This window comes from Xenopus laevis, chromosome 8S, assembly GCF_017654675.1.
Source record: "Xenopus laevis strain J_2021 chromosome 8S, Xenopus_laevis_v10.1, whole genome shotgun sequence".
NCBI classification, from domain to species: domain Eukaryota; kingdom Metazoa; phylum Chordata; class Amphibia; order Anura; family Pipidae; genus Xenopus; species Xenopus laevis.
The window spans coordinates 25139009-25152841 of record NC_054386.1 but is presented as its reverse complement, the minus strand read 5'-3'; the positions used below and the strand labels follow the sequence as shown (position 1 = coordinate 25152841).

At 40.0% G+C, this 13833-nt stretch overlaps 1 protein-coding gene across 16 annotated transcripts in view; it reads left to right on the top strand.

Moving 5' to 3' along the window:
• The window catches only part of LOC108699836 (neurexin-3), a 337779-nt gene that overhangs the window by 272504 nt on the left and 51442 nt on the right, over positions 1-13833 (top strand). For all 16 annotated transcript variants that reach the window (XR_005963885.1, XR_005963884.1, XR_005963886.1 and 13 more), the window contains one exon: positions 6885-7056. Coding sequence is in view for 13 of the 16 variants with exons in the window: in XM_041575094.1 (XP_041431028.1) it covers positions 6885-7056 (172 nt within the window). In the remaining 3 variants the exon portion in view is untranslated. The remainder of the gene's footprint in view (positions 1-6884; positions 7057-13833) is intronic.

The window sequence follows — 13833 nt, the reverse complement described above, 5'->3', positions numbered from 1 at the left end:
ACTGCTGATGAGAGATGGATTAGAGACAAAAACATAGGACAGGAATTTTTTACGGAAGGTATTCATGAAAGGCATGAATCTGTATGGTCATACCAAATCTGCATTTCCTTTCTACTCCTTTCATCCATTGCCTCTTGTTAGGCTGCTTTATAAGTCTGATCCACTGCCCTTATAACACATTTGTCAAAGTTAGTTTGGAAGGATATTATTAATCCATTCACTTCCCATAAGTATGAGTTAGAGTAATAAATACAGTAAATGTCATTAGTAAAGGTGTGCCAAAGAATGTATTTTTTTTGTCATGCCAGTGAATATTGAGTAGGTCAGCCACTAAGACCCTGGAATTACTGGTGGTTCCAGGATTCCATTGTCTCATTGCACCTGTGTGTGCAGTATGCAAGTACTGTATGGTGGAATACTAACATTTAATTCACCCAAATGCCCAACCGAATCTGGGTATGTATAACTAACTTTAGATTTAATAGATATATTATTTAAGTCTGCTTCTCTCTCATGGTTCACCCATGACATGAAAAAAAATTGCAGGTGAGATACCAGAAGAAACAATTTTCAGGGATGTCTGGGCCCCCAAAGTTAGGCCACTGGCCCCGTCCCTTTGTGTTTCCCAGTGTGTAATAAAGAGTGGTTTTGAAACTGCTTGGAATCGACCATACTCTTACCCATACTCAAACTAACTGTCCCGATTTCACAGCTCAGCCCGCAGTCCCGGGTTTCTTACTGGAATGTACTGAGCTGATCTGCACTGACGACAGAAAATGATACAAAGTTTCTAAAACTTAATTAAAATAAGAGGCTTTTTTGCAGAGAGCTCAGAACACTGTGCAGCTGCGCTTCAATACATTTGTAACAATTTAACATATGCAAAGAAACAATTTAAGATAAGACTGACAGCTTAAAGGGCAATTTCAGCTTCATTAGCAAAACTGTTACAACACATAAAAAACATGGCCAGAAACTCCCAGAAATGTGTTCAAAACGTTCATAACCTGGCAATTTTTGTAAACTGGACATGGTAATTTGGGGGATTGGCCAAAAAACGGGTGAATATGACTGTAACGAATGCACACATACAGTTGATTGTTTGGGTTGTTTTGGATACTGCACAAAGTGAAGTGGAGCAGCACATCACTGATCTGGAGCAGCAGCAGATAAAAATATACACTTTCCCCATTGAGCTAATGACTAATAACCATGGTACCAAGATATGAGTTGTAATTCCCCCCCCCCCAACATCCCGAAAATCAAATTAAACTTAATTTCATATGATTTTATCTGAATTTGTATGGCCAGCTTTACACCCATGTACTTTCTGTGTTGGCGACGGAAGACAGAAATGACATTTAGTATAGCCATCTTGCAGTCCCTCCATTCTCAGCTCCCTCATCACTTTGCCCTCTGCAGTTCAGTGTGATTGCAGAAGGAAAAGCTCTAAAATGTTCTTGTTGGATACTTGCTCCGTGAATGATTGCCTCTGATCTTTGGTGTGTGGGCAGCTAGAAAGGCTCAGATCATATGGGTGGCAATTTTCCTGCAATCATACGTAATCCAGCTCTAATGCCAGTGGAATAACTGCTCTTACTTTTATCTACAGAATTGCCTTCACCCCTCTCAGACAAGGAAGCGAAGGTTAAAGGTTACTTTTAGTATGTGACGGGCAATTCACGTAGATGATGATTTCAGTACAATTTTCTAAAGTAAATGTTCCCGTTTCATGCCTTTGCTTCTCTTTGCCTTTAATCCACACATAGGTCAGATTGTAATAGTATAGCTAATAGCTGGGCTGAAATTAGCATATTAATGTGATTTAATCAGCCAAGGAACTTGCGTTTAGACAGCATCATGAGTGAGCAGCTGTAACGGAGGCCCCGCTGGGCAAATTGCACTAAAGCTTTGTACACTAGTGTTATTTGTGCATTGTTGGATCTTTCCCAATAATACCAAACCAAATCAAATCCCTTCACAACAAAAATCGAACAAAATCCTAATTTGCATATTAAAATTTGCATAAAATCAGAAAGAAACGGCATAAATGTAATTTAGAACAGAAAGGTAAAATGTATTTCCATTCCCCGTAATATAATTTAATATTATATTTGCTGTTGGAACCTGAAGGTTATCTAGTCCTTAGGTGAAATATCCATGCAGCCTCTTTAGTGTAGTTAGTTAGTCTCATGTAGCTTCCATTAGTCTAGTTAGTATACTGCTGAGGACCAATTGTTACCCTTTCAGTTCCTATTATGGAACAATTATGTTCTGTCCCCATACACAGGCCGGTAAGTTGGTGACTCGTTGTAATCGGGCCAAGTCTTCCGTTTTTACCTTAAAGGAGAAGGAAAGGTTAAAACTAAGTAAGCCTCAGAAAGGTCCATCTAAATATACCAGTAAACCCCCAAAGTAGTGCTGCTCTGAGTCCCCTGTCAAAAGAAACACTGCATTTCTTTCCTTCTATTGTGTACACATGGGCTTCTGTATCAGACTTCCTGCCTTCAGCTTAGACCTCATTTCCCTGGGCAAGAGCATGCTCAGTTTGCTCCTCTTCCCCTGCCCTCTCCCTTTTCTACTGTAATCTGAGCCCAGAGCAGGGAGAGACTCAGGCAGGAAGTGATGTCACACCACATTAATACTGCAGCTCCTATACTAAACAAACAGAGAGCTTCTAGAGCTTTTTACTCAGGTATGGTAAAACATTCTACAGAATAAATATAGCATTCTAGCTTGCAGTATTGCGGCTAATCTATTGGCAATAAAATGCCTCCGTAGCTTTCCTTCTCCTTTAAGTGACTTTTCAGGTCTAATAATGGAAGAAGTAGGCGTTGGGATAAGAAAGAATCAAATTCTGTGTATGCAAATTTCCCCCCTGGGAGCCACCCTGCCCGAACTTGGATGGATTCTGTTCTCAAGCGAGCTTGGTCATATCACCTTGACCTTGAGGAAGAACCATCCCATTGGTTATTTGAGCAGTTCTTTGTTTTTCTGTGCTGTGAATAGATATCTCTATGCTCTCACAATGGTAATGCCCGTAAGTTTTTATGTTTAGGTTCCCAAGTTTATAAAAACTCTGTGATTTTTTTTGTTTGGGGTACTTACTCTTTGTGAGTTCAGAATCCATGGAGCTCATGTCAAATAAATGTTCTCTTTTTTTACCTCAAGTGGTCTCTGGTATGTGACCAACTGAAAAAAATCGCAGGCACTCACAGATCCCACAAACAGGCTTGTAAAAAGACAGAGAACTTTATTTTAGGCCACAAAGTAAATTAATACATAGCCTTACATGTTTCGTGCCTGTGGGCTATATCTATATTACATTCTGTGTCAGCAGTCAGGCCATCCACCCATCTTTGTACCAGTGTTCCAAACCGATCATGTACCCATGCAGAACCTACCTTCAGATAATGAGCTACTGAAACAATAGTTGTATGTGTGTTGGTTTTACTAAATGCTGCAGCGGTTGATAAAACACTCCCTTAGCAGCTATAACCTGCAGAACAGCTTGAGAATAATTCTAAAGAATGAATTTACATTTGTTTATAGTTCGATTATGATGTACAAGTATGGGACCTGTTATCCAGAATGCGTGGGCTCTAGGGTTTTCCGGATAATGGCTATTTCCGTAGTCTAAAATAAATGAGATCTTTTTAAGTCTACTAGAAAATCATGTAAAAATTAAATAAACCCAATAGGCTGGTTTTGCTTCCAGTAAAGATTCATTTAGTTTGAATCAAGTACAAGATACTCTTTTATTAATATAAAGAAAAAGAAAATAGTTTTAAAAAAATGTTGATTATTTGGATAAAATTAAGTCCATGACTGCTTTTCCATAATTCTGAGCTTTCTGGATAACAGATTCCATACCTGTAGTACTAACCAATCTTTTTAGCGCTGCATCATGTTATGGAATGCATTTGTTCATACAAATACAATTATAAACATGTAATTGCCGTGAAATATGTTTCTGAGCTTACAAAATCATTTGCCTATATAGTACAGTTTACACACCTCACATGTTGTCTATAACCCAGAAAAAAGACCAAAGGCCTAAAAGTAAAACATATATTTTTATCTGAATTGTTTGCTGTATTCAGCACATAGTGATAGAGGAAGGAGTTAATTGTATTCTACATAAAGTGGAGCCACATGTAATCAGTCCTAGGTGCCTGCATCCTGTTATACAAAACTTGGATTGCCTTTAAGTCTGCTGCTAATCATCAGATTAAACGACATTTGTAATGAGCTGGCGGTGGCATGAATTCCCTCCATCTCACTATTGTTCTGCCTTTAATAGACTAGCCAACAGCCTTGGGACTGAACGTGAGGCAAATTGCCAACCAGATTCTAATGCGCAATCACTATAACTGGGTACAATTTGGGTTGAGAAAGGCCAAGGCCAAAAGCAGCAAGGAAACTAAAAGGGGCTGTCTGTTACTTATGGGGCAGATTTATCAAGGGTCGAATTTCGAAGTTTAAAAAACTTTGAAATTCGACCATCGAATTGCATTACTTTGATATTCGAAGTCAAAGTTTTTTTTTATAAAAATTTGGCCATATTCGGTCGAAGTGAAATCTTTTGATCGTACAATGAAATCCTTCGAATCGAACTATTTAAGTCATCGATCAAACGATTTTACTTCGACTTCTAAAAACTTTGCCAAATGTTGGCTATAGGTTCTAGGAGGTCCCCATAGGCTAACATAGCAATTCGGCAGGTTTAAGGTGGCGAAGTGTCGAAGTCGAACTTTTTTAAAGAGACAGTACTTCGATTTTCGAAGTTGAAACTTTTTTCATTTAGGCCTATTCGATGGTCGAAGTACCCAAAAAATAGTTCGAAATTCAGAGTTTTTGTATTCGAAAATTCACTTCGACCTTTCGTAAATGTGCCTCACAGGTGTCCTACTCTTTCCACTGCTAAGGCCGTTCACTAGTCATATACACATGTATACATATCTGAAAGCCAAGTCTAAATGAAATTATGGAGTCATATAAATGAACTTTGTGGGAGTTCAATAAATCCCAGTTTTGTTTTTCATTTTTATGCAGGCAGCTTTTGATAAATCCCAATAACTGGGTCAGGAGCTGCCTGATGTGGCTTCCGCAGAGCCAGGGTGGGGTCGCACGGCTAGCGTGGAGCGCTCTATTGAGCTCTCTCACACTTGAAGAGCAACTTCTAGCTACTAGGAGCTATTTGCTGTCCTTGGTAATGTGGGATGCACTGAATTCAGAATTTGGTCCAGGATTCGGCCTTTTTCAGCAGGATTCGGATCCGCCCGAAAGGAACCTGAATCCTAATTTGCAAATTTGGGTCGAGAAATCGGGTGTTTTCCCCTTCCCACCCCTAATTCGCATATGCAAATTAGGATTTGGTTCGGTATTCGCCCGAATCTTTCGTGAAGGATTCGGTGGTTCGGCCGAATCCAAAATAGTGCATTCCGTGCATCCCTAGTAATTTTTGGCAATACTGCCTAAGGGAAGTTTTTCAACTCGCCTCATTGATGCAATGCCCCTGGCAGCCCTGCAGATATACACGTATTTCTAGAAAGGATATATTTTCGAAAGAGTAAAAATACAGTTCACCACAGTTCAACAAAAGGGAAGTCCTCAGCTCTCTATTGCATGTTTTTTTTTGGGGGGGGTTATATTTATCTATCAGTGAAAACAGAGTTCTCTGTTTTCCCCTACTGATAAATATTCCCATAAAAATCCTATATAGATAAACAGAGAACTCTGTTTTCACCCCTTAATATGCCCCTATGTAATTGTGTGCAGATCTTTGGTGAGGCCTACATTTGGTATTTGGGTGTGGCAGCTACTGGGAACTAAGGGAGCACCATGAATATAAATATATGAACAAAAAGAATGACATCTTTAACTTTGCATGTTCAAAATTGGTGCCATTTAGGAAATGTGGGCGGGGGCAGATTTACTAAAGGGCGAAGTGACTAACGCTGGCGACGATTCGCCAGCGTAACTGCATTTCACCATTTACTAATGGGCGCTGGCGTAACTTTGCTAGCTAAAGAGACAGACGCTACCACTCATTCGCACTCTGAGAATTTTCACTCTGGCGAATGGACATTACTCCGCAAATTCACTAAGATGCGGATTTTACTGAACGTCACCTCTTTCGCCAGCTCAGACCAGGCGAAGTGCATTGGAGTGCATAGATCTTCCTCAATCTTCTGTTACTTACATCATATTTTTAGTGGAAAACATTTCCAAGTCCAAAAAACGCTGGCGTTTCAGAGTGATAGCCTGCAAATGTCCTTAAAATTTTTTTCGGGTAACCGGGTTCCCCCATACATTTTCTAACATATGGAACAGAAACTATACAGGGGGCTCATGTGTAGGGCATTATAACAACTCTATTTTCTTTATTAAGGTTTCCTGGACGTGTAGTGTAATGTATTTGCTGCAACATATACGTCCATTCAACTTTAAATTTCCCACCATATGCAAATTAGCCTGAGCGAAGACCTCTAACGAAGTTGCTCTAGGCATAATTGAACGCGATCGCATCTTCGCTTTGATTGCGGAAGTAATGCTAGGGAAAATTCGTTAGTGTTAGGGCGCCCTGGATGCAACCTCACATTTTAGTAAATTAGCGTTGTCTGAGCGAATTTTCACCTGGAGATGGGTACTGATGGGTACAAAGCCGTCGTTGGCGCATTTTCGCCACTTAGTAAATTTACCCCTATATTAGTGCTTGCTGGGTTCATTAGGTGTAAATGGTATGCAGTTAGTTAGGTTACAACTGTTATGTGTGTGAATTGCCTTTCTTAAACTCATTAAGAATGACCGAATCAATGAGCTGTCTATAAATGAATAACCAGTCATTATGCTTTTATGGATTTGTTGCCTTTTCTGTACAGGTGCAAGGTAAGATTGGTGTGACCTTTAACATTGGGTCACAAGACATCTCAATACGGGAGGAGAGCGCCCCGGTCAATGATGGTAACTACCACGTGGTGAAATACACGCGAAATGGAGGGAATGCTACTCTGCAAGTGAACAACTGGTCAGTCAATGAACATTACCCTGGAGGTAACTGCCAGAATATCTCTCTTTCATTCATGTACCCTGAAAGTCTGTCAGAACATTAGATTAACAAGTCTAGCAGTTTGGATACCACATCTGGAGCTGTTTGTAAACTAATAAAATATTTTTTGTATAATTACTAATCACACTGTATACCGGGGCATATCAGTTTAATACCAGTCTATAGTGTCACTGCTTGGGCATAACAGTCTGTGACTGTGCAATGATGAAAAAAATCACTGCTTCCACCATCACCAAGATTTGTCTGTTGTAGGTAGTGATATTCTAAGACAATTTCCAACTGGTTTAATTTTGTATTTATGGTTTGCGAATTATTCAGCTTTTTATCCAGTAGCTCTCCAGTTTGCATTTTCAGCTTTCTATTGGTTTAAATAAGTGACCGGATTATGAATAGGGGAGGGCCTGAACAGACAGATGAGTAATGAAAATTAGTAATAGCAATAAATTTGTAGCCTTGCAGAGCATTTGTTTTTAGATAGGGTCAGTGACCCTCATTTGAAAGCTGGAAAGAGTCAGAGGAAGAAGGCAAATAATTCAAAAACGATATAAAATAAATAACGAAGACAGATTGCTTAGTTGCTTAGAACTGACCATTTTATAACATACTAAAAGTGAATTCAAAGGGTTTTTTTTCTTAAAGGGTTGAATTCTCCTTTAATGAAATACAGGCGAGCAAGTTGCATTGTAAGGAAAATGTGTAGCTGTGTGTCTTTGCCCTTTGCTTTTTGACAACCCACTTTTTTTGCCATTATATAGCACTAATTTGAAAGTTGAACTCTGTTTACTGAATTCACCTCCCCCTTCCTTTGTTAACAGGGCAATTGGTTCAGAGCTCAGTATCTACTTTTGAACAAACAGACCTGTCCCTTCTCTAAGCAGCAGCCTTTGAACACTTAGGGGGTTATTTACTAAACAACGAATGCAGAAATCACGAAAAATTTGATTATTTTTTTTATAAAATTTATCAAACCCCGAGGATGGGAAAAGTCAGAATCTGAAAATCTGGCATCTCAGACCTGTCAAGGTTACATATAAGTAAATGGGAGTCCCAATGATTTTGGGTTTTTGGCAAAATTCTGAGTTTTCGGGTGAAAATCAGATGAAAAATCTGAAAAAATGTGAATCTGATTTCACGTTTTTATTTCGGATTTTTTTCCCGCAAACAAAATTTTTGGGAAAGTATATTAATAAATAAGCCCAAAATTCAAACTTTGATAAATAACCCCTTATTATCAGGGGCTTCTCAGTGGGCTGGTAATTAGTTTCATCAGCTCCTTTGTTTTGTGCCAGAAATAACAAAAAACAATAAGCAAAACGTATGTTCAGCATAAGCCCTATTCATTCAGTTTATGTTGAAAAGGGGTGTATACTGTCCCTTTAATGCGCGGTTTGTTTAATTCAGAACACATAATTAAATGATTTTCTATTATTAAGGTTAACATTATTTAAATATTTTACTTGTTACAGATTTGTTGTGCTAGTACAAAAAAAACCCCCAAAAGCTTTGATTCATTGGTCTTGTACATCCCAGTGTATGACACAGAAGGGGTTATATATTTTGAGTAGAGCAGAGGGAAGAAGTTATACAGTCATATGGTGCTTTATAGTTACAATGTAGCAAATAATATGTCTCCAAATTCATAATACAGCAGGGACCTCTGTTACACTGTCTAATTTTACACCTTCGATCTTCCCCTCGGCCCTCGTGTAACAATCCCTTACCCCATTAAGAAGACCGCTTTATAATGCTTTTATTGGGGGGAGAGGCGTTTTAGAGATTTGAAGAAATTAAACTCACCCAAGCATGCTCTTCGTCCCCAAGTTTACCCTTTAGGGCAGTAGCGTTCCTAGAGGGGGGCGGGCCCTGGTGTGTGATGCGCAGCCGTGCCCCGCCCCCCTCCGTACGGCCCACATTTTCAATGGTGCGCGGGCTGCCGGTGGGCCCATAGGGGGTGCAGGCCCTGGCCCGCTCGCATCCCCTGCTCCCCCGGTAGTTCCGCCACTGCTTTAGGGTCAGTCCACATGAGCAGTTTCGGAGAGATTAGTCACCCCAGCGACAAATCGCCTCTTCTTCAGGTGACAATCTCCCCAAACTGACTCCCCCCTGCCATCGTGAGGCTACTTCGGGCGACTTCATGTGCATTGCCGCAGGCCATTTTCATTTTAGCCGGTGGAGGGCAGGGGGAAGGCAGTTCGGGGAGGTTGTCACCCTGAAGAAGAGGCGATTTATCACTGGGCGACTAATCTCCCTGAATCTGCTCTTGTGGACTGACCCTTAACATGCCAACCTGGACTAAAAAACACAGATTCCATACCACTGGCCTTATGATATGATATAGCAATAAATCAATATCTGTACCCCCCACTTTGCATAGTGTCATCCTGGCAAAAGCCCAGTTTGTTTCATTGTCTAGATACTATAAGAAAGAGTAAAATTACAATGCTGGGAGGTGCTGGGTGTAAATTACAAAAGCAATATTTCAAGATAAATCCCCATCTGCACAGTCACCCGCCCTCCCTTCTTCTGGCAGAGTGGGATGCGCCTTCATCTCAGCATCCGTCAAATCTGTCAGTTTTTACTGGAATTAGGGAATATCCAATAACATTCCACTGACACTCACCACATATTTTTTTACCAGAGAATTATTACAGTTAATGTGCAGATGACACTGTTATCAAACATTTGAATATTAACCCCTTTCGAGGCTTTATGTGTATAGCACAGCAGTCCATTGGTTACAGTGCAAATTCTTAAGTTATGGGGATATAGAAGTGACTAAACAATAGAACTGAAATTTAACAATAGTAACTATACTTTTAGAGGCTTCTGCTGTTCCCATAGTCCCCCTCAAGGTCCTTATGGTATAAAAGGGTTCTGGGAAAACCCCTGTGTGCCTCTGGAATATTCCTGTCAAAGAGATAGGCAATGATTAAATACAGGCTATAGCTTGTGGATATAAAGGAAGTATAATACTAAGATGATATGTCAGTAATGTGCAACCGCAGATCTAGATGTTCCAGAACTTCCAGCATCCCTTATAGCATGAGTTGTGGGTGGATGTGAGAGGGGACACAGGTTGCACAGTCCTAATTAATGTGAATCTATGATTGAGCCAGATTAAAGGGGACCTGTAACCCTAAAAAAATACTTTCAAATCCTGTTTTTTGATGTTAGTCAAGCAAAATAAACTTCACTTATACTATATACATGATTTTAATCTTATTTCTTTTAGTCTTGTTAATCACACTCAAATCAAGCAGGCAGCAGCCATTTTGGGGACACTGTTATTAAGGCAAGCTAAAATCTTGCCAAATCAAGCCAAAATCTTGTTTATGCACCAAAATGGGGCCCCTGATGCCCATGTCCTTGTTCTGGCTACACAATTAATTTAAGGAGTGCAGTGACATCTTGAAATTGCAGAATGGAGAGTGAAAGTAATTGCCTGCCCTGCATCTATGCCTAAGGCATAGAGGAGGGGCAGGCAATATATGATTGACAGCTGAGAGTTTTAAGCAAGTTTATAACCTGTATGGTTGTTTTAACAAAAAAAGAATTTGGGTTTCATGATTAATTTTAAAAGGACTGTTTTTATACAGATTTTCATGTGTGGATGACCAGTCCCCTTTAAGGTTTTATGTGTTGGTGGCGGGTGTCAAAGATGCTGGATGAGTCTGTGGTTCTCAAGGGGAGAATGTCAGCACTGACATTAAGGGGGTTATATACCAAAAATCTAAATAATAATCTAAAAACATGACCAAATGCCCAAAGCCAAATCCAATTATCAAAATTGTAGGCACATGCCTAGAGTGCATAGCTGGAGGGGCGCCAGGCACGCACTTTATCTGCCTCTCCTACCCCCTAGTCCGGTCCCTGATTGCCGCTCTGCCTGGTGTGCGATGTCCTCCTTTATGCGCTGAATCTTGTTTTCGCCAAGCAGGGTGGTTGTTGTGCATGCACGCGCAGCCTCTCGTGCACGCGCATGTGTGCGTTTTTCTGCGCATGCGCACACGATTGCTGGCCGCTCGGACTACCCAGGCTGCCTGGGGCGCCATCCCGGGCTGGCCCGGCACTGGCTGCTTCTACTGTACATATGCCCAACAACATTATCAGCATGTAGCCTTTACAAATTAATTTCCAGTTGTGTCCATGAATAGCTAACTGATTATTTAAGGACACTTAAACATCCAGAGTCCAATTTTTGGTAGAGCAGCTGGTGCAAAATTAGGGAGGAACTCCACCGGCAATTTCGGTGAGATCCAACGTGCTGCACAAAGACGGATACGATCCAGTGTGATATGTGTCTTATATCAGTCTTATCTGACACTTTAATAATTTCTTTCTGTTGTAAGAGATGAGAAATCTCTTGGGTTAGTATCACGTGAATATTTATACTGTACTTGTAAGTATACCTGCAGTGAGCTGCTGTTTGCAGTGAAAAGGTAAATCTTATTTATCATGCTTCAATAATGTTGCCCATAAGAATGCAGAAAATTGTTCCTGCTGCCACCTGCTTCTGCTCCAAGGTATCATTGTCCTGTACCTGTGATCTGAGCAAGCTAAATACAATTACTGCAATCAAACCAAGCTCTTTTCTCTGTCTGGGAAAAGCCTTTGGAAGCTGATAAGCTTTTCAAGGCAGACTGTGAACTTTCAGTTAATCCTGAGATTAAACGCTGCCACCAGAAAAAGACTGTGTTTCATTTTCTAAACTTGAGACTGGCGCTTCGGGCGAGTTACAAACACATATTACTGGGCTTGTGGTGAAGGATTTTGAAAGCAAATGCAAGTCTATTTAATGGATCCTTGAAAAGTTAATGGTTTATTACATCTGACCTATTGGGGAAGACCAGGCTCAGCATAGAGACTAACTGCCGTTTATAAGTACATAGTTATAGTTGTGTTCAGAATAATAGCAGTCCGACATTACTAACCTGATCAATCACTGTTTTTGGTAGAAATTATGTTTCTACATGGCAAATAATTTACTAGTAGCTGTAGTAGAGTAATAGAAAGCAAACAGACCCAACAGACATGACATGCTGCTGATTCTGTGTAATTGAATAATTAATTGAGGCTTGTTCCAAATAATAGCAGTGTTCAAAATAATAATAGATTGTTCCAAATAATGGCAGTGTAGAGTTCAATTAGTGAGGTCATTCATTCTGGGGAAAAAACAGGTGTCAATGACGGCCCTAATTTATGGAAGGAAGGCAGCAAATGTTGTGCATGCTGATTATAGTGCATTTCTCTCTGAAATCTGAGTAAAATGGATCATTTCAGACATTGTTCAGAAGAACAGCATACTTTGATTAAAAAGTTGATTGAAGAGGGGAGGGGAAAACCTATAAAGAGGTGCAGAAAATGATAGGCTGCTCAGCTAAAATGATCTCAAATGCCTAAAAATGGCAACCAAAACCTGAAAGACTTGGAAGAAAATGGAAAACTACCATTTGAATGGATAGAAGAATAGCCAAAATGGCAAAGACGTGGCCAATGATCAGCTCCAGAAAGATCAATGAAGGTCTAAAATGACCTGTGAGAACTGTTACAATTAGAAGACTCCTATTGAAGCCAAGCTATCCGCAAGAAGCCCCCGCAAAGTCCAATTGTTAAAAAAAAGACGTACCGAAGAGGTTATAATTTGCTAAAGAACGTTGACTGGCCTAAAGAGAAATAGCGCAACATTTTGTGGACAGATGAAAGCAAGATTTGGGGTTTAGGGGGGGGGATAGTTTGTTAGTCAACCCCCATGATATGGGGATATTTTTTTGAGACTATGGTGTTGGGACTAGTGATGGGAGAATCTAACCCGTTTCGTCGAAAAGTTGCAAAACGGCAAAAATTTGCTGAAATCTAAGGGCGACAATTTTTTTTTTGATGCGCGACAAACAATTTTGACACACGGCAAATTTTTTCACCCATTAGAGATTATGGGCGTCATCTTCGCTGAGAAAATTGGTGAAAAATTTCACTCACTATTTATCACATAAACACCTATTTCAAAGGCATTTCCTCTTCGGCATAAGGCAACATGACCTCTTTTAAGTATTTTGATGTATTGAAACTGATCCATGATCCCTGGATCAGTTTCAATACATCAAAATACTTAGAGGTCATGTTGCCTTATGCCGAATAGGAAATGCCTTTGAAATAGGTGTTTCAACAAGACAACGACCTGTTGGTAATTTGCTTACCAGAACCTTATTATTAAGCAAGACTCCACGACAAGGAAAGTTCTTTAGAATTACTTAATTAATTATTAGACAAAACATTGGAATCTTGGGAAGCTTGTCACAATGTCCCACTTGGCAAGTATGACAAGGAGAGCTTTAAACATCACACCTGTCCAAGCTTATATACCCTTTGCTGGATATTTACCATAAGAAAAAGGGGTACAATGATTTCCATAAATGATCAAAACACTTCTGATACCAGGACAAGTGGACAGGTTCTGGGATATAGGTTTCCAATCTTAACGGTTTCCAGGGTACGAATGGTGCAAGCCTTGTGATCTGTCTCTATCAACTGTAGACAGTGAGTACGTGCAGTTTGTAGCTAAAATTCTACCTCACATTAGAGGTCCTTGACATGACATGACCACCACTTTGTTACCTTACCAGATCACCATTAACCCTTTCACACCTACCTGGCTTAGGTTTGTCTTTGTGTATCGGGGACCTGGGAGGTTTCATTGACATTTTATATTCCATTATTTGTTCCTTTATACAGACAATTACCCGACATGGGTGGGCTGTTATTAT